This window comes from Lytechinus variegatus, chromosome 1 (genome assembly GCF_018143015.1).
Source record: "Lytechinus variegatus isolate NC3 chromosome 1, Lvar_3.0, whole genome shotgun sequence".
NCBI classification, from domain to species: Eukaryota; Metazoa; Echinodermata; class Echinoidea; order Temnopleuroida; family Toxopneustidae; genus Lytechinus; species Lytechinus variegatus.
The window spans coordinates 61,644,169-61,664,082 of NC_054740.1; the positions used below are offsets into that span (position 1 = coordinate 61,644,169).

At 35.9% G+C, this 19,914-nt stretch overlaps 2 protein-coding genes across 3 annotated transcripts; both read left to right on the forward strand.

Moving 5' to 3' along the window:
• The first annotated feature begins 312 nt into the window (after positions 1 to 312).
• On the forward strand, positions 313 to 2,549 carry LOC121431370 (caveolin-3-like). Its single transcript, XM_041628915.1, has 3 exons — positions 313 to 577; positions 1,627 to 1,719; positions 2,256 to 2,549. Exons 1-3 carry the CDS (start codon positions 392 to 394, stop codon positions 2,547 to 2,549), a joined length of 573 nt encoding a protein of 190 aa, XP_041484849.1. The 5' UTR covers positions 313 to 391.
• An 885-nt stretch (positions 2,550 to 3,434) lies between these two features.
• Positions 3,435 to 19,039, forward strand: LOC121418901 (caveolin-1-like). 2 transcript variants are annotated; one of them, XM_041613096.1, is made up of 4 exons: positions 3,435 to 3,563; positions 8,498 to 8,726; positions 9,586 to 9,678; positions 18,376 to 19,039. In XM_041613096.1, the coding sequence occupies exons 1-4, from the start codon at positions 3,559 to 3,561 to the stop codon at positions 18,658 to 18,660; spliced, it is 612 nt and encodes a 203-aa protein (XP_041469030.1). In that variant the 5' UTR covers positions 3,435 to 3,558; the 3' UTR covers positions 18,661 to 19,039. The 2 variants fall into 2 exon arrangements, with proteins under 2 accessions (XP_041469030.1, XP_041469038.1); XM_041613104.1 differs by lacking the exon at positions 3,435 to 3,563 and adding an exon at positions 7,238 to 7,380.
• The last annotated feature ends 875 nt before the right edge of the window (positions 19,040 to 19,914 follow it).

Consider the following 19,914-nt stretch of genomic DNA (forward strand, 5'->3'; position numbering starts at 1 on the left):
ACTACTACGACTACTACTACGACTACTACTACGACGACTATACTACTACTACTATTACTACTACTACTACGACGACTACTACGACTACTACTACTACTACTACTACGACTACTGCTGCTGCTACTACTACTACTACTACTACGACTACGACTTCTACTACTCTGTTATTCCCATCTGTGTCTCACACGCACACTTTTTTTTCTATGCGGATTTCTCATACAACCTCTCCACCCCTTTCATTTCATGGCATTATATCGAATAATTTCGATTTTCGAATATTGGTTTTCCCTTTCAGGAAAAACACACGTATCAGGGTTTGAATAAAAAAAACAAAACACACATTTAGATATCGGTGAATACCAATCAGAAAAGTCAGAAGGAAGAAAGGAAAATGGATGAGAAGAATAATATGCCGAGCACCGCAGTCTACCCTCAATACGGGGCTAGCAACGGACCTGCCGGCCCTCCCCCAATTCTTAACACCCATCACAGCTCGTTTCCACCAGCAACCAAAATGGCCCCTTCCGAAGAAGAACCGGATCCAAATGACATCTACGCGCTTACTCCACACATCGAGGTATGTGCTTTAATTTTCTTATTTTCACGCAGTGTATTGGGGTACGAGTCTTGTCCTTTTTTTAATTCTCTCACTTCGCTCGCTGGCAGGAACACAAGCAATTTGATCGGCAAACTAAATTTTTTAATGGAATTATAATGTCATTTACAATCTATTTGAGTATTTTTGTTCGTGCTGAAAGGCACCACTTTTCTCGCTCGCTGCGTTGACTCGTAAAATAGAATATAGTGTGTTGTGGAAAGCATTCATATTCATCAAGTTATAGGACAAATGTATTCATGATAAAATGCAAGTGGCTATGTAAGATCATTTGTGTAATATTATGTGATGGTAAATTACATCAGTGAAGGATGGTTTTTGAAATTTGAAACGGGTTGAGGGGGGGGGGGGGTGGGTCGGGAGCAACAAAATATAACCAGTTAAAATACAAATTATAGTCACATTTTGCGATGGCAATATCCCCCTTTCACCCAACTGTATTTTGCCACTTCTCTTTCCGTATTGTAAGGCCCTAGCCCCCAAAATCCATTATCCTATATGTCATATTAAATTAGAAATTTTATATAAAAAAATGAGAGCTTCTGCCTTTCGCGCTGAGGATGGTACAGCAACTATTTTTTGTTCATCTTATATTTAATGGATAAAATTGTATGGTTAAATAAGTGAAAATTGCTTCATCATAATAGGTGGCATTAAACATGTTCAATGAGTATCGATGAAGTTATTCTGAAACTGATTTTTTTTTTACTGAAATGTCGATGGAAGGATGGAAGGTAAGAACTTTGCGCTTTCAATGAGAGAGGGATTCCAACAAACCACTTTCGCTCGAAGAGAAGAGGATTAGTAGAAAATGAAATTCCCATTCATTTTTTTAAAGGATAATGCATTTCTGCGCGAATTGTGTCGTGCCAACTCGTCCTTGACCATATCTAACTTGACGCGCATTCAAAAAGATAGGCCTACTTATATTTAACTCGAATAGAAAATCACAGCCGGTCAGCAATGTCACCATATCATCTTTACCATGCCTTCTCTCCCCTTTTTTTCAGATTGCATTTGAAGATACCTTCACTGAATCGGAAACAGCAAGAGGATTCCATTTCATGAAAGATGTCAACAGCTCCATTTACAAATACACTCACGTATGTAATGATGATGATGATGAAAGCAATAATAATGATGATCATTTAATTATCTTTAATTATTTATCAAAACATCTCTATAACGTGGATAACATGTTCACTGATAATATAGCTGATGTTTTTAAATACGGCGCTGTTGTCATAAAAATATCCTCAACATAAAGAAAATTTATGGTGATGAGGATAATAATAATAGAAGTATGCAGTTGTAATAGTAGTAGTAGTAGTATAGTAGTAGTAGTAGGAGTAGTAGGAGTAGTAGTAGTAGTATAGTAGTAGTAGTAGTAGTAGTAGTAGTAGTAGTAGGAGTAGTAGTAGTAGTAGTAGTAGTAGTAGTAGTAGTAGTAGTAGTAGTAGTAGTAGTAGTAGTAGTAGTAGTAGTAGTAGTAGTAGTAGTAGTAGTAGTAGTAGTCGTATAGTACTCTCTCTCTTCTCGAAGCTTTTTCATTTCTTTTCCTTTGCATTCAGTGCCGTTTTTTGACGAGGAATTATCCCTTTTTCCTTTCATATTTTCACGTCTTATATTACCCATCTAGTTCGCGGTGTATGCCACCCTGTCTCTCATCGTGGCTCCATTCATGACATTCCTTTGGGGCTTCGTCTTTGCTCTCTCTCACCTGTTCATCGTCTGGTTCGTCCAGCCGGCCATCAAGAACACCTTCCTCTGGTTCCGTATCTGCAGCATGTTGATCTCGGCCTCGGTTCGACTCTTCTTCGACCCATGTTTCCGGTCGGCCGCCTTGGTCCTCTCCGGCATCAAGGGCCGGTTTCAGATGGAAGACTCCGAGATCACATTGAATCTGAAGTCAAGCCAAATCCAGAATGTCTAATGCATCACGTACCGGAGGCAGGCATCGGGGGCGCAGGGCCTCATCACCCCATCACCCATTCCCGCATTTATGAAACGCTTATATTCCGATAGTTTGCATCTGTTTATACTGTATACTAGTATATAAAATTGACCATAACAAAAATAAAAGCTGGGTTAAATTCATACTCGTTTTGCCTGAAGATAGAAAGTGCTGCTATTGATATACCATTGGAGTTATAACTAAGGGTTAAAATTAATATAATCTAATTCCGTTACAATAAATAGATTAAAGCAATTAGGTGGGCGGCATTGAAAACGGAAGCCGATGCCCCCCCCCCCCTTCCTGGGCTCTCATCTCCCTCTTCACTCTAAAAAATGAAGTGCTAATTCAGCTCTTAAAGAGCGTGTATAGTGACTGCACTTCGGAGTGCTATTTTTCTCGTTATTTGAACTAGAAAAATCAGCACTCCGAAGTGCAGTCACTATGCACGCTCTATTAAGAGCTGAATTAGCACTTCATTTTTTAGAGTGTTCCCATCCTCGCCCTTTCTTTCATGTTTTTCACTTTCTCCCATCACCCCAACCACTTCATTCTCCTCCCTTGTCTCTTACTTACATAAGAAAGCACGGGTCATATATGCAATGTTATTAAAATTAATGATACATGTAAGTGAAAAAAACTAGTTCGCAGGTATATCTACTTTAGTTTTTTTTATCATCATCATAATAATTACTAAATTATGTAATCGTCGATGTAGGCCGAGAGTTCTGTAAAAATATATGAAAATCAATTCAACACTACAATCTATTTCATTGGGATGGGTAATAACTAATCTCTCATTCATTATCGTATACAGGATGAAGTTTTATATTTCCTCCTGTTAAAGTTAATTAGTTTATATGTGAATTGGCGCCAGAAACGGCTATATGAATACGATCGCTTGAGGCGTGCTGCTAATTTTTCTTGTAGTGGGAAAATGTTCCCCGGAGATATCTTTTATCTCGTTTAATTTCGTGATACAAGCCCAATGACGTGAGTAAAATTGCTTTATATCGAAATTAATAATTTATATTGTCTTTTCAACCGAATGAAAGGAATAAAAATGAAATGTATTAACTAACATTATGAGCCAAAATTATTCCGTGATTGAGTATTTTGAGTTGCCCAAAAGGCATGCGTGTACGCGACTGACATAGATAAGATTACGTAATAGGAAAGTGCAGTCCTTTTACGTACCAGTGGTCGTGTAAATGATCATGACCAATACAAGGCCTTCGGGCACACAATGAATGTATTCTTTCACAGTCATAAGAAAGAATTGTTGAAGGTGCTTGATCGTTTTATCAAGGGCACAATTACTTTGATATGCCCTTGAATGATGTCAAGGTCATTTATATTAATTTGTTGTTGATGTGAATATGTGAACCTATAAAAATTAGGCAGATAGATCGTAAATTAAGGCGTTATTTATTTGTTTTTTTGTTGTGAAATCAAATAAAACATTAATATCACTTTGTATAATCATAATAACAACCATATAGTTTTTAAGTTGAATTAAATTTATCATGGGGGCCGGGGAGGGGCATAGTGCCCCTCACTTTTTGAAGCACTGAAAAAGCCCGTTTACGCAAGAAAATGCCCCTTCACGAACGCGTACTGTGCCCCTTTCACCTTAATAGAAGGACCCGTTTTATGTGTTACCAAGTGCTCTTTCTCGTATTAGTGCAAATTTTTAACAAAAAAATGCCCCGGCCTCGCACTCGAACGTATTCTGTGCCCCTTTCACCTGAGAATTAAGACCCCCGTTTTATGGGTTATATAACGAGTGCGCCCTTTCCTTCTCATATAGGTATGGTGCCCTGAAGGGACATCGCATATAGACCAAATCGTGAATATTCACGACGAAATTGGCGACGAAATTCACGACATCGTGAATTTCGTCGCCAATTTCGTCGTGAATATTCACGATTTGGTCTATATGCGATGTCCCTTCAGGGCCACCATAGAAAACAGCCGTTTTAACATTTTTTGTACCAGCTAAGCAAGGAAGTGTTATATAACATTTCCCTGAACTAAGTATAGGTGGCTTGCGTAAAACAGCTGTTTTCGACTCGCTGTACGGCTGCCGTAGAGCAAATGTGACCGAGGTATAGGTTGTCCTTAAACACCACTCTGTACGTGCCCAATGAGAACCCTATTTCTTTATTAAGCATTCTGCTTTCTTCTGCAAGTGCATCCTTTAATCGCATAATCCCTTTCAAAATATGATTTGCCCCTTTCGCTTCTTCTTTTTCTTTTGATAATGAAATTCATCCCTTTTACCTCTTATTGAATGCCCCATTTTAAAACGCCCTTATCAACTTTTGATAAACGCCCCTTTTCTTTTGTACTTTGTTCAAAATGTCGAGTCTTTTAATGTTCTGATGGCATTCCTTTTCCCTTGGAGCAAGACAAGTGTTCCTATAATCTGGAAAGATATAAACGAAATAAAAGGTGCCCTGTTTCCCTCTGCCGCCCTCCACTTTCAACCTCGCTCCGCTGCTCCTGGTTTATAATTTATTTTTACTTGCACATTAATAAGAATAATAATGATGATGATATCTATGCTGCCACTGCTGTTGATGATAATGGTAATGATGCTGATCGTGTAAATAATAATACTAATACTGTAAAAAATGACGACTATTATGATGATGACGATGACGATGATGATAATAATGATGATGATGATGATGATGACGACGACGTTGATGATGGTGAAGATGATGATAATGGTGATGATGATGATGATGACGACGACGACGACGTTGATGATGGTGAAGATGGGGATAATGGTGGTGATGATGATGATTACCATGATGATGATGAAGTTAATATTACATGCATCATTACTTGGTGCAAATTGAAAGCATATGATGAATGTTGTGGATTGGTAATACAGTTATACTTTTGTGGTTGCACACAATTAGCGATATGGACTAGTAGAATAAAGACAGTGGGTGGTATTCGGATTCATGATGGCGGTCCATAATGACTAAGAATTCTTGCCAATTTTCACTCGCTACGCTAGATCGCAACTTTTTATAAATTTTGCTCGATACCCCATATCTGGCCCCTTATAATTTTTGGATTATTATTAGTCCACTACATTTTTGCTGAAGGAAATATGGCTGAGATTCGAACCCACGAGTCTCTGATTGAAAGAAGAGAAACAAAACCACTAGACCAAGATGAACGTTCACTAAGCAATGACATAGAAGTCTTGCCAAAAAGTGGTTGAGACGTACGAGCCCCCTTAGATTCCATGTGACTTTTAAAACTAGAAATAAGACTTTTAACGGTGGGAGGAAGGCCAATTCAATTAAATTGAAATGAAGTTGATTTCTTGTCAAATAAATGAAAGTTTGTTTCTCGGCGATGACGGAAAGGGATGTGCACTTACTAAATATGCAACACATCCTGTCATGTGCAAATGATGTCATATCACAATTGTTTTAAAAATTCATTTGTAATATTTTGTGATTGCATATTGAAGGACAATGTAGTGAGTTCAAAACAAATCCGCTTCCGGGGATGATGCTTCGGGGCGGGGGCAGAGCGATCACCCCCGATCGCCCCTCTATGGTTTTTCAAATAGTGAAAAACATGAAAAATAGAGAAAAAAGGGAAAAAGAGAACAAAGGGCATAAAATGTGAGGTATAGGTCGCGTAAATTGTTATCTTCCCTGACTCCTTACGCCGACCCTGTTCACATAGAGGCACCCGATCGCGACCCCCCCCCACACACACACTTACACAACAGTCAGAAGCAGAAGAGAAACAGCAACTCAAAAGGGGCGATTTGGAGGCAAACCTTTGCTTAAAGGTGTCGTCATATTTACTCTTCTCCCTTCCTTCTCATACTTTTCTTTCTCTCTCTCTCTCTGTTCACCGGGCCCCTCCTTCTTCACTACTTGAAAATCATAGGGGCATATACCTGGCTGGAGTTCAAATGCACAGTGCTCTTAGCCTAGCAGGCAGCTACTGATTTTCTCACATCTTTTGAACTTAACTTGAACATCTCTGGGGCGCTTAACCCCCCCCCCTAAAAAAGAGTAATGAATGAATGAATAAATAAATAAATAAATAAATAAATAAATAAATAAATAATGACAAAGTAGCCACCAAAAGAGAAAGGTGAAATATGATATAATTTTCCGAATATTATGTCAAAATCTGTCACAAAATCGAATTCTATTGTAAATGAAGAGGCTTTAATAGGAGGAAATTATAATTTGTTTACAAATTTTCGGTAATACTCTTATTTGTTTAAGATCTGTATGCTCGATCTATAATTACAGATCGAGCAGTAGATGATAGGTTCGAATCCCACTGGTTCCAATTTTTTCTGACTTATGAATTTCATTACAAATCGAGCATACCGATCTTAAACAAATAGAGAAATTTTGTTAACAAATTAAAATCGAACTCATTGGTTTGTAATAAACATCTTGCAATTTTTGTTTGCAACTTTTTAACAATTTTGATCGGTATGCCATAACTGACCCCCTCCTATTTCTGGCTCATAACTAGAGCTACATTCAAAGAGGAAATCACTGCCAGGGTATAAAGTCCAACGTCAAGTGCTCCGATACGAAATTCCACGTGAGCCCGTCGAGGGTATGACTATTCCCTCGTAATCATTGTTTATATTCATAATTATAAAGGATTAGGCCTATCATCCAATAATGGCCTTAATTTAGAAGACAGGTTACGGACTGTAGCTGTATTAGGGTGGTGATATCAATTCTACCCACTCCTGGATCTGGGGAATCTTAATTTTGGAAACTCACCCGTTGTGCACCGTCAGGTTAGTATATTGACTTCAGATTTTTCATATCACGTTTGTACTAGATTATCTAGATAAAATATCTTTGTGATATGGCCGATGATATGATAATTTTTTTTCGTGTATATGATTATTATGTACATATAGGGTATATTTGAAAATTATCGGAATCATATCTATCAAAGAACAAGAAGTGAAGTGTTGCGGTGCTAAAGAGAAAGCCCGCTGATTAATCCAGTTTGAAGGCTGGGCGATCTTTTCTTTCCGGGGGATTTACAACAATGATGCTACATGAAATCTAGTGAAATAAAATGAAGATCAAGTTACGAAAAAAGGAAGAAAATTCATTATTACTGAGGCTCAAATGTTAACCATATGTAAAGCTTGAGTGTAATAATATCGATACGTAATATCTTATCATCGAACAGTTTTTAAGCACTACTAATCTGATTTTATTATTTTATTGTTTTTGTGTTTCTTCACTCGTTCGTAGTCAATGAAGATAGATCGACATTAAGCAGGCTACAATTCCAAATTTAATCCAGTCGGAAGTACGTGAAGAAATTCGATGATCATTTTTTTTAAAGAAAATGATAGACTTCGCTGTATCATTGCACCGAAGCAAATTATCATCAACTTCATTGTCATCACCACCACCATCACCACCACCATCATCATCACTGCCACCTCCATCACCAACACCGCCGCCAGCATATCATCGTCGTAAACATCATCATCAAAATCACCGTCATCATCATCATAATCGTCATCATCGTTATCATCCTCACCATCGTCTTCATCATCATATTCATCTTTATCGTCATCATCATCATCATCATCACCACCACCATAATATCCATCATTATCGTCGTTGTCGTCATAACCACCACCATTAATTTTGTTGCCATCGTACATCATCATCATTATCACTGTCATAACCATTATCATCACAATCATCGTCGTCGTCATCATTACCACCACCACCACCATTACAACCATCACAGTTAACACAACCATCAGCATCTCCTTTAACCCCACCACATCCCCATCTTCGTCACCATGAACCATGAGCATTCTTGGTCATCCAATCACCTTCTTGTAATAACCACCGTCGTCATTTTTGTCGTCATAAATTCAGGACCCACTGGAGTAAGAGTGAAATCATCGAAGCGATGGACCAGCCCATCAATCCGTACATAGGCCACCAAGGCACCAACCCACCGGTACCTCAATATGGTTCCACCGATGACAAGGAGCGGGTCAATAATTCGGATCTTACTCCAAGGAGTGCAAGTACTGTTCATATCATCACAAGCGACGACAACAAGGAGAATGAGGATATTTACAAGTTTACCCCTCACGTTCCGGTATTACACGTTTTCAGTTTTCCTAATCATTTCTTGTTGTAGGCCTATTTCTTTTTTTTTTTTGGGGGGGGGGTTCTCTACCCTGTAAGAGGAGAACAAAAGAAGAAGATATAGTGGAATAAGAAGCAAATGATAAACATTATAAAGAGGAAGAAGAAGTAATTATACTTGTTTTTTCCTTTCGGGGTGGGGGTCTCTCTTCCTATAAGAGGAGAACAAAAGAAGGGGTAGAAGAAGCAAATGATAAAGAGGATGAAGAAGCAAGTACACTTGCTGTTTCCTCTTTATTTTCTTCTCTTTTTTCTTTCGTTTGTTCTTTCTTTCTATCTTTCTTTCTTTTTCTTCTTTTTCTTCTCCTTCTTTTTCTTTTTATTCTTCTTCTTCTTCTTCTGCTTCTTATTCCTCTTACTCTTCTTCCTCTTTAAAAATAAAACTACAATAGATAAATTCTAATTACATAAAAAACTTCGGTGAATTGTTAAAGGGTTCGTATATACTCCAGAATGAAAGTCGTTACAGACTTTATGAATAAATTTCCTAATAAGTAACCCAATTTGAAAAATGTGTTTTGGGTTTAAAAATGAATTATATAAATTCAGTAAATATCTAAAGAAAGAATATCATAGTGAACACTTTTTGCGAGAGTGATCACGATTTTCCTTGTTGACCATAGTAGATTGCGGGACAAATGAATACCCTCTAGCGATATATATCATATTTCTTTCCTATTGATAAAGCCCTTGCATGCAAAAGACATAATAGACAAATAATGATCTATAATGTGTGGTTTTTTTAGTGTAGCTTTAATCGTCTCTCGTTTTTAACATTGTCCATTATTTTCACTTTCCTTTTCCTGTAGGTAGCATACGATGAGACTTTCAAGGAATCCGAATCTGTTAAGGGATTTCCCTTCATGAAAGAAGTAAACGGATCGATTTTCAAATACACTCACGTAAGTATGATATCATATCAATAAAAAACCTTCTAAAATAAGTGTAAAATTCACTCGTTAAGGAGTGAAGTACGATTAAAGTTGAAATGAAAATGATTACATTTTACTAATTTTCGAGTGACCTTATTAATCGCTCAAAGATATTACCTGAAGTCAACAGAACTGCAAAATATGTATTCACTCTAAAAATTCACCAAGATCTACGAAATCTTGATCAAACAGTGATGAGCTCGCAGAAATGACTGGGTCGAGAGCGGATCATCTCTTTACAACAGAAGTGTAATCTTCACTATTGATGTTGCAGCATGCCCGACATAGCAGTTTGGTCTATGTCATGTGATGTTGTGAACAGAATGATCATCTCTCATAATCGGTTTCTTGTAAACTTTTACTACATAACAGTGGCGGATCTAGGAGGTAGGGGTTTAAACCCCCTCGGGCTCCCGAAAAATAACTAAAAAAGGAGTGTGGGATCAAACTTCAACACCCCTTCCCTGTTTACAAGATTCGCACAAGCAAAACAGGGGGGGGGGAGCTACGGGGGGGGGTAGAACGCATAACGTCGCAGCTCACCGTTATTGGATCAAACCAACTTGTCGACCCCCCTGTTGCACCCACAAATGTAATAACGCCCACAAATGTAATAACACTTTACCCACAAATGTAATAACGCCCACAAATGTAATAACACTTTATCCACAAATGTAATAATTTCACCCACAAATGTAATAATGCACTTTACCCACAAATGTAATAATTTTTGATCGCCCACAAATGTAATAATGACTTTACCCACAAATGTAATAAATTTGAAGGGATTTTTGGCGAATCCGTTCTCAACTAAGATCCTATAGTTATACGTTCATATAGCACAAAAGTCCAAAATCTTTACTTCCAGACCCGGATAATAACAAAATTATAATATAAGTCCAAAGTCTTTTTTCCAGACCCGGTTGTTTCAAAAATTATAATATAATTTGAAAGTCTTTTTTCCAGACCCGGTTGTTTCAAATATTATAATATAAGTCCAAAGTCTTTTTTCCAGACCCGGTTCTTGAAAAAAATATAATATAAGTCCAAACTAAGTTACAATAATGATATTCCAGTGGAATAAAAATGAGAATCGAGCTTAGTCTTTTCTCCAGACCCAGTTAATTAAAACTGGTGGAATAAACGTCTTTGTTGTTGTTTTCACTTATATGGCGCGTATTGTGAATATACGCGCTAAGAGTAAATTAGAATCAACGAACGTAGAGGGCAGCAACACACAAGCGTGTTGCTCTAAGGAAGGTCAACTCCGCTCGAATTTTGTGACCACTCTAAAAAATAAGGGGGACTTTTCGGAAATTTGTCGAGTTGATTTTTTTCATTTGTTAATTTTAAATATTTTTAATGAACAATCATTAGGTCGGTTATTCTAGGTAAAAATATTAAAAATATTACTTTTATTTTTAAAGAAATTATTTAGCTTAAATAATCATGATATTGACATTTTTTCTCATTTTGGAATATTAAGTCTATGACGAGGATACCTCTTATCTCTTATTTTCCTCTGCTGAATTTCGCTGCACCACTAATAAATGCATAGACAACCACCGTAATAATCGAGGTCATTTTTCTGGCCTGGGTGCGCCGAGTCTGGGCCGGTCGCGTAGCTACTAGTAACGTTGATGATGCGCTGGGGCTTCAGTCGACTCGTCATAGATCTTCTAGCAACATACACAATGATGTCTAATTTGCCTGGTCTGATTTGAAGTGCAATTGCTTCAGGGCTGAAGTTTATCAACGATGATTGTTCAAGGTCAGATTTCAAATTTTAATTTGCATTTGACTTTTAAGTCTATAAATCTTAATACAAGGCGCCGAAACCCCGAAATCCGGGTATAAATTTCAACTTCGAGTCCGAGACTATGGACGGCGAAAAAAAACCCCATGCATCGGATGCATTGCATTGGCTGCGCTGCAGCTGAGCTGCACAGCCAGGCGCTGCGTCGCGTCGAAGGTCGATAATCATTGAGCAACCAAACTTCCAAAGCCAAATTAAAGCTTGAATAAACGGCCACCTATTCACATTTTCCCTGGTTTTCTTCAATAATTTCTAAGAAAAATCAGCCAATTCTGGGAAATTGATTGCAATGTTACATCGTTTGCAGAGTGCCATCATCGTTTTGCGTTAGACTTAACCTTAGTTATACTTAGATCTAGGCCTAGACTAGAAGAAATGGGAGCTAGATAGATTTTACACCATCTTAATTTATGATTTTGGGCAGAAAGTAGATTTGATAGACAGCATCCATATCTTAATTTGACCATTGATTCTGTGCAATCAAAGACTTTTACATAATTTGTTTGCCATATTGCAAGAATTGGTAAATTTTCCTGGGCCTGCATGGCCTGGGCTTGGCTGGCAGAACGCGTATTTTTTTTTTGGAGAAATTTCGAAAGTGAAAGAGCAAAGTGACTAAGCTCGTCGTGATTTTATTTTTATGCATTTTCTAACTGAATTTTAAAGATTTCATGCCTAACGGTAAGGCCTAACGGATTTAATGCATTAAATCTTCTAGTTCTAGATCTAGATTTTACCCTGTAGGCATTTAACGTACGGACTAAAAAATAATAACCTCCTAGCGGCTAATAGCCCAGGCTGGCCTTAATTGAACCAAACTTAGCTTGCATGGACCAACCCTCAAATGGTCTAGATTTAGGCGTCCTATACTATAAAGACAATGTGGAATTCATCTGTTTTGAGTTTATTATTATTTTAGTATTTTTTATTGTTGTATAGACTATCTCATACCAACAAGTCGTGCTAGATATTCTAGATCTACTTAGATATCCAGTGTGGAACAACATCTTCAACAAACAGATCGAGACTGGTCAGAGCATTTGTCTAGTTAGACAAATAAAGTTAGATCTTTAGACTTGGGTCTATCGATCAACTAGACAGGAATAACCGTCGTTTCTGGGGATTTATTCAACAATTTCTGACATTTTACTATAATCTCCATCGGTGAGTGAGCCAGCGCAGTTCAGCAGAGCAACCAAAATACAGAGACTGAAGCTTTTGGTCTATCGATCAACATGATCAAGATCTAGGTTAGATGTGGACTTTACTTATTACTGATTGGAATGTATTTCTAAATTTATAAGTTTTGGGGACAATGGTGAAAAGAAATGATAACATACTACTGATAGATACGTGAATTATTTTTTTAATACCCATTGGCATTGCTGCCTGCTCTAATAAATAAATAAATAAATGAGTCACGGCCTATATGGACTGCAGATAAATGCTGATCGACGCCTAGCAGAACAAGTACCAGTGCTAGACTAGGGGGTTGAAATCTAAGCAGACGACGGAGCATAATGTAGCTTAAGCATAGAATGATGATGGGTTCAGCGAAGAGCTCAGAGAAAATAAGGGGGACATATTCAATCCCGAAATGCTTTGCGAGTGGTCACAAAATCGTCTCGGCGCAAATCACCTAATTCAGCCGTCTGGTGAAATCGCTGATAACAACAATCACCGATTTGGTAATGATTTTAGTTTCCTGAAACTTGCATTTGTAAAGTTTTAAATATCAAAGTATGTTTTCATATTTATGTATATCCCTCAACATATTTTTTAATGTTATCTTTGATATCGTTGTAGTCATATTCTTTCATATTCGTTTCTTGATCACTACTAATTTGTTGTTGTATTTGATCGGCATTTGATTTCGTTGTCATGAACAATAAAATATGCGCGCAGCTCAGTTGCATGCGCGTATCGAGTTGACCTTCCTTAGAGCAACACGCTTGTGTGTTGCTGCCCTCTACGTTCGTTGATTAGAATCAAGCATAGTCTTTTCTCCAGACCCGGTAAGTAAAAACTAAAGTAATGTGTTCATATAGCACAAATGTGCAAAGTATTTTTCCAGACCCGGTTGATTAAAAAATTATGATATAAGTTGAAAGTCTTTTTTCCAGACCCGGATGTTTTCAAAAATGATAATATAAGTCCAAAGTCTTTTTTCCAGACCCGGTTCTTAAAAAAATTATAACATAAGTCCAAAGTCTTTTTTCCAGACCCAGTTAAATCAAAAATCATAATATAAGTCCAAACTAAGATACGATAATGATATTCCAGTGGAATAAAAGTGAGAATCGAGCTTAGTCTTTTCTCCAGACCCAGTTAATTAAATCTGGTGGAATAAACGTCTTTGTTGTTGTTTTCACTTATATGGCGCGTATTGTGAATATACGCGCTAAGAGTAAATTGAGAATCAAGCATAGTCTTTTCTCCAGACCCGGTAAGTAAAAACTAAAACCCTATAGTAATGTGTTCATATAGCACAAATGTGCAAAGTATTTTTCCAGACCCGGTTGATTAAAAAATTATGATATAAGCTGAAAATTTTTTTTCAGACCCGGTTCTTAAAAAAATTATAACATAAGTTCAAAGTCTTTATTCCAGACCCGGTTGTTTAAAAAATTATAATATAAGTCCAAAGTCTTTTTCCAGACCCGGTTCTTTAAAAAAAATAACATAAGTTCAAAGTCTTTTTTCCAGACCCGGTTGTTTAAAAAATTATAATATAAGTCCAAAGTCTTTTTCCAGACCCAGTTAAATAAAAAATCATAATATAAGTCCAAACTAAGATACGATAATGATATTCCAGTGGAATAAAAGTGAGAATCAAGCTTAGTCTTTTCTCCAGACCCAGTTGATTAAATCTGGTGGAATAAACGTCGTTGTTGTTGTTTTCACTTATATGGCGCGTATTGTGAATATACGCGCTAAGAGTAAATTGAGAATCAAGCATAGTCTTGTGATATAAGTTGAAAGTCTTTTTTCCACACCCGGTTATTTAAAAAATTATAATATAAGTCCAAAGTCTTTTTCCAGACCCGGTTTCAAAAATTACAACATAAGTTGAAAGTTTTTTTTTCCAGACCCGGTTGTTTCAAAAATTATAACAAGAGTTTAAAGTCTTTTTTCAGACCCGATTAATAAATATTCATAACATAAGTCCAAAGTCTCTTTTTTCCGGACCCTGTTGCTTCCAAAATTATAATATAAGTTCAAAGTCTTTTTCCTGACCCAGTTGTTTAAAAAAATTATGATGTAAGTTGAAAGTCTTTTTTCCAGACCCAGTTGTTTCAAAAAGTATAATATAAGTCCAAACTAAGATACGATAATGATATTCCAGTGGAATAAAAATGAAAATCGAGCTTAGTCTTGTCTCCAAACCCTGTTATTCCAAAATTATAAATAACAATACAACAACAACAAAAACTATAAAGACCCCATAATGTTATTAATGCTGGATAACCTGTACATATAGCATAGTCTTTCAGCCAGACCCAGTTATTTTTTTTAATAACGCTAATAGTAATAATAAGAAAAACTCCAAATGTAAGACCAAATAATCCGTAAACCTATGAACCTGTTTTAAAAGAGGTTAAGAGCGTTGTCTTTATTCTATGCCTAATTTTTGAAAAAATTATGTAAAACCCTATCATATTCTTATTCTTGTGGCATAACACGAGTTTTAAAACGTACTCTTTCCTCCAGACCCGGTTATTTAAAAAAATGAATTTAAAAAATTAAAATCTAAGACCAATCTTCAAAAGTTACACCCTTAATGGGTGTAACTGGGTGTAAAAATATGTATTTACCCCACACCCAGTTTTTTTTTATAAATAATACTAAGACCCCTACAAAACATTGTAATAATGCATGGGTAAAGCAAACATCCTTTTTCCAGACTTTGTTATTATTTGAAAAAAACACAAACAAAATATTTTTTACAAATATTCTAAAACGAATGCCAAATAATCTAATTACTGTCGAATAACACGAAGATCGATTGTAGACTTTCCTCCAGACACGGTTATTTCAAGAACAAAAATTAAGACCATGTAGAAAAGCAAGTGTTTAGATCGTTGTCTTTATTCCACACCCAGTCCTTTAAATAACAATTTAAACAATCTTAGTATTATGCTTAGTATTTCGTCTAGACCCGGTTATTTAAAAGATAAACAAATATTGAAACAAAAATCAAAGCTAAGACCAATCTTCAAAATTAAACCCAGTTAAAATGCTTGGGTTTAGAGTGTTCTATTCATCCCACACCCAGTTCTCTTAAAAATACAAAATAAGCGAAACTGTAATCTTAAAACTTAATCCCCAGCATCTTCCAAACTATAAAAACCATGTGATAACGCATACTACGAAAACGACAAATTAATCATAGGCGTAAATGTTCATTTCTGAATGATATGCGCCTTAAAACCCTTGATAAAAATAAAAACAACAACCTTATTCTACATCTATTGTATTTTTGGGTCTTTGCTAATATTGTTTGTTTTTATTGTTTCTCATTATTTCCTATTTTGAAATAACTGGGTCTGGAGCAAAGACTACACCTTATTTCCATGCTATTCAATGTTGATAATGTTGATAAGATTGCAAGGTCTTTGTTTTGTTGTTGTTGTGTTTTTAACGATTTTTATAACTGGGTCTGGAGGAGAGACTACGCTATATGTCCATGTTATTCGACATAAATAGGTTCGTTGGTCTTTTTTATCATTATTACTAATTTATTATTATTATTCATATTTTATTTGAAAAATCTGGGACTGGATGAAAGACTACGTTATATTCCCATGTTATTTAACATTAATAAGAGAGTGGGGATCTTTGCTACTTTTTGACTCTTTAAGAAATGATTTGTAATTTTGAAATAAGTGGTTCTGGAGGGAAGACTACGCTATATTTCCATATTATTCAACATCAATAAGATTGCGGGGCCTTTGTTGTATTATTTTCATATATCTTTTTTATGATTTGTTATTTTAAAATAACTGAGTCTTGAAGAAAGACTTTTTGAAACTACTGGGTCTGGAAAAGAGACTTTCAACTTATATTATATTTGAAACAACCGGGTCTGGCAAAAAGACTTTTAATTCAAATTATAATCTTGGAAACAACCGGGTCTGGAAAAAAGGCTTTAAACAACAGGGTCTGGAAAAAGACTTTGGACTTATATTATAATTTTTTAAACAACCAGGTCTGGAAAAAAAGACTTTATATCATAATATTTGAAACAACCGGGTCTGGAAAAAGACTTTGAACTTAGATTATAATTTTTGAAACAACCAGGTCTGGAAGAAAGACTTTCAACTTATATTGTATTTTTTTTTAAACAACCGGGTCTGGAAAAAGACTTTGGACTTATATTATAATTTTTTAAATAACCGAGTCTGAAAAAAAGACTGAACTTAAATATAATTTTTGAAACAACTGGGTCTGGAAAAAAGACTTTTAACCTATATTATAATTTTGGAAACAACCGGGTCTGAAAAAAAAGACTTTGGACTTATATTATAATTTTTTTTAACAACCGGGTCTGGAAAAAAAGACTTTGGACTTATATTATAATTTTGGAAACAACCAGGTCTAGAAAAAAGACTTTGGACTTATATTTTATTTTTTCGAAATATCCGGGTCTTGAAAAAAGACTTTCAACTTATATTATAATTTTTGAAACAACCGGGTCTGGAAAAAAGACTTTCAACTTATAATATAATTTTTGAAACAACCGGGTCTGGAAAAAAGACTTTGGACTTATATTATAATTTTGTTATAATTCGGGTCGGGAAATAAAGTCTTTGCACTTTTGTGCTATATGAACGTACTACTATGGGATATTAGTTTAGAACGGATTCGCCAAAAAACCCTTCAAATTTATTACATTTGTGGGTAAAGTCATTATTACATTTGTGGGCGATCAAAAATTATTGTGGGTAAAGTGCATTATTACATTTGTGGGTGAAATTATTACATTTGTGGGTAAAGTGTTATTACATTTGTGGGCGTTATTACATTTGTGGGTAAAGTGTTATTACATTTGTGGGCGATTATTACATTTGTGGGTGTAACACCCCCCCCCCTCTTTGCAAAAAGCTAGATCCGCCACTGCGTTATTGACATAATGATGTATCTGCAGGAAAAAACAAGTGTTTTGAATGTCATTATGATACATCATGAACCGATATGGGCTGTTTTGACAGGAAACGAGAAGTTTTTTTTACATAGTCTGTCTTGCAAACCCTTCACTCGAGTAAAGGGTCTCAATTGCAGCCTACTCATGCCCGGTGTACTGAAGGCCCTCTCGCTCTGAAACAGCGATTTTTGTATGTGCTAGTCTTTGCTTGGAGACACACTTGTTGATCAAAGTTTCAATCAGGGTCTGTGCCTGCAGAGTAGTTTTGACAGGGTACAAGTGATGTGTTCCATATAATATGGCTGTGAACGTTTCTTCTTGGGACAATTTCAAAATCGTGTCCATTTGCTAATTAGTCATTCATCGTGTTCATATACGAGATGTAGAGGGGACAACATTTTCAAGATGATAAATTTACACCTTTATGTAGCACGTGAATTCATTATTAGGACTTAATATAGCACAAGTGCAACTAAGAATTTCATATTACTAATATGTTATTATCATTACTATTAGTAGTAGTGTTATTATTGTTATTATCATTGCTATTATTATTATTATGATCATTATTTTTATTATTATCATTATCATTTATTATTATTATAATTATTTTTGTTTTTATTATTAATATTATTATTGCTATAATAATTATTATTATCAGCATCATCATCATTGACATCATCAGCATTTATTATTATAATTGCAGTTCGCCCTGTACGCCACTCTGACCCTCATCCTCGGGCCCATATTCTCCTTCGTCTGGGCAATCGCTTTCGCCCTCTTTCACATCGTCATCATCTGGCTGATCCAACCCGTCATCAAGTTTGTCTACTTGGGGCTCAGGATCTCCAGTCTCCTCTTCGCTCCAAGCATTCGACTGTTCCTTGACCCGATCTGGATTTCGACCTCCTTGGTCTTCTCCAACATCCGGGCATGGTGTCGGCTGAAGAATTCGGATATAACCTTAAACGTGAAAAACAGCCAAGTTTAGCACCCAGGCAGGACCCATGATATTGATTATGCTCCAGAATCGTCCAGTTTCACTATTACAAAAGTGTATGGTGGTCATTGTTTTATTTTTTTCATATCAATCATTAGAATGTAAATATGGCATCTATCTAGCACCATTTCTCGGTAGTCTTTTATTTTTATTCAAAATATTCCTTTCAACACTTGCTTCACAAAGATAGAAATTGGATATATTAGGAGCTATAGAAAGATATTGTATCCGGCAATTTTCAGCCAGTTCCGTGCTTGAGAAGGGATTTTATGTAGACAAGACAAAATTACACCGATATTTTAGTTTGATCGGGTGCCCGGTCAAAATATATTTGTATGTAAATACGGTAAATTTAGTCAATAAAGCACATTTTTATTTTATGTCGTATTATCGTAACCGTAAATGGCACTGATATGAATTTGAATTGAGAAATCGATTTTTTTGTGGGGGGATTTATCAAAACTAAAGGATAGCCCTTTATAGTAGCGTAACTCATATTTGAGGGGGCCAGACATGGCTTATGGGGCAAAATGTCTTTAAAAGCTACACAATTTTGACAAATTTGCCTCGCCTGCTGCAAATAGAGCGAGACTAACGGCGGTTGGCGTGTCGTCAACATTGAAATCGTAACCAAGGTTAAGTTTTTAAAATTACATCATAACTAAACATGTATAAAGATCTACTTCATAAAACATGGACGTAACGGTAATGTAATATCACTGATCATCTTGCATGAGTTTCAGGTCACATTACCAAGGTCAAAGGTCATTTAGGATCAATGAACTTTGTCTATGTTTTGGTTGTTAACATTGTAATCTTAACCAAAATTAAGTTTCTGAGATATTATTATCAGGAAGTGTATGGATCGAGTTCATGAAACTTTGACAAATGAAGGTAATCAAGTATTACTGATCATATTGCATTAGTATAAGGTCACACATTAAGGTAAAATATCATTTAGGGGTCAATGAACTTTGACCATGATCGGTTTTTTTTTTCTTCAAATGTCTATATTTTGAAAGTGCATGAATCTATGGCATGAAACTTGGACACAGGGTTAATCAAGTATCACTTATTCTTTTTCAAGAGTTTCAGGTCACATGTTCAAGGTCAAATGACATTTAGGGTCGATGAACTTATGATTATGAATGATGCTTTTGTGAATCTTTTTTTTTTTATCTTAGTTTCCAAATCTGACACTGCTGGTTAATTAAATCGCGTAAACCAGGAGAGACTGCCAGAGGC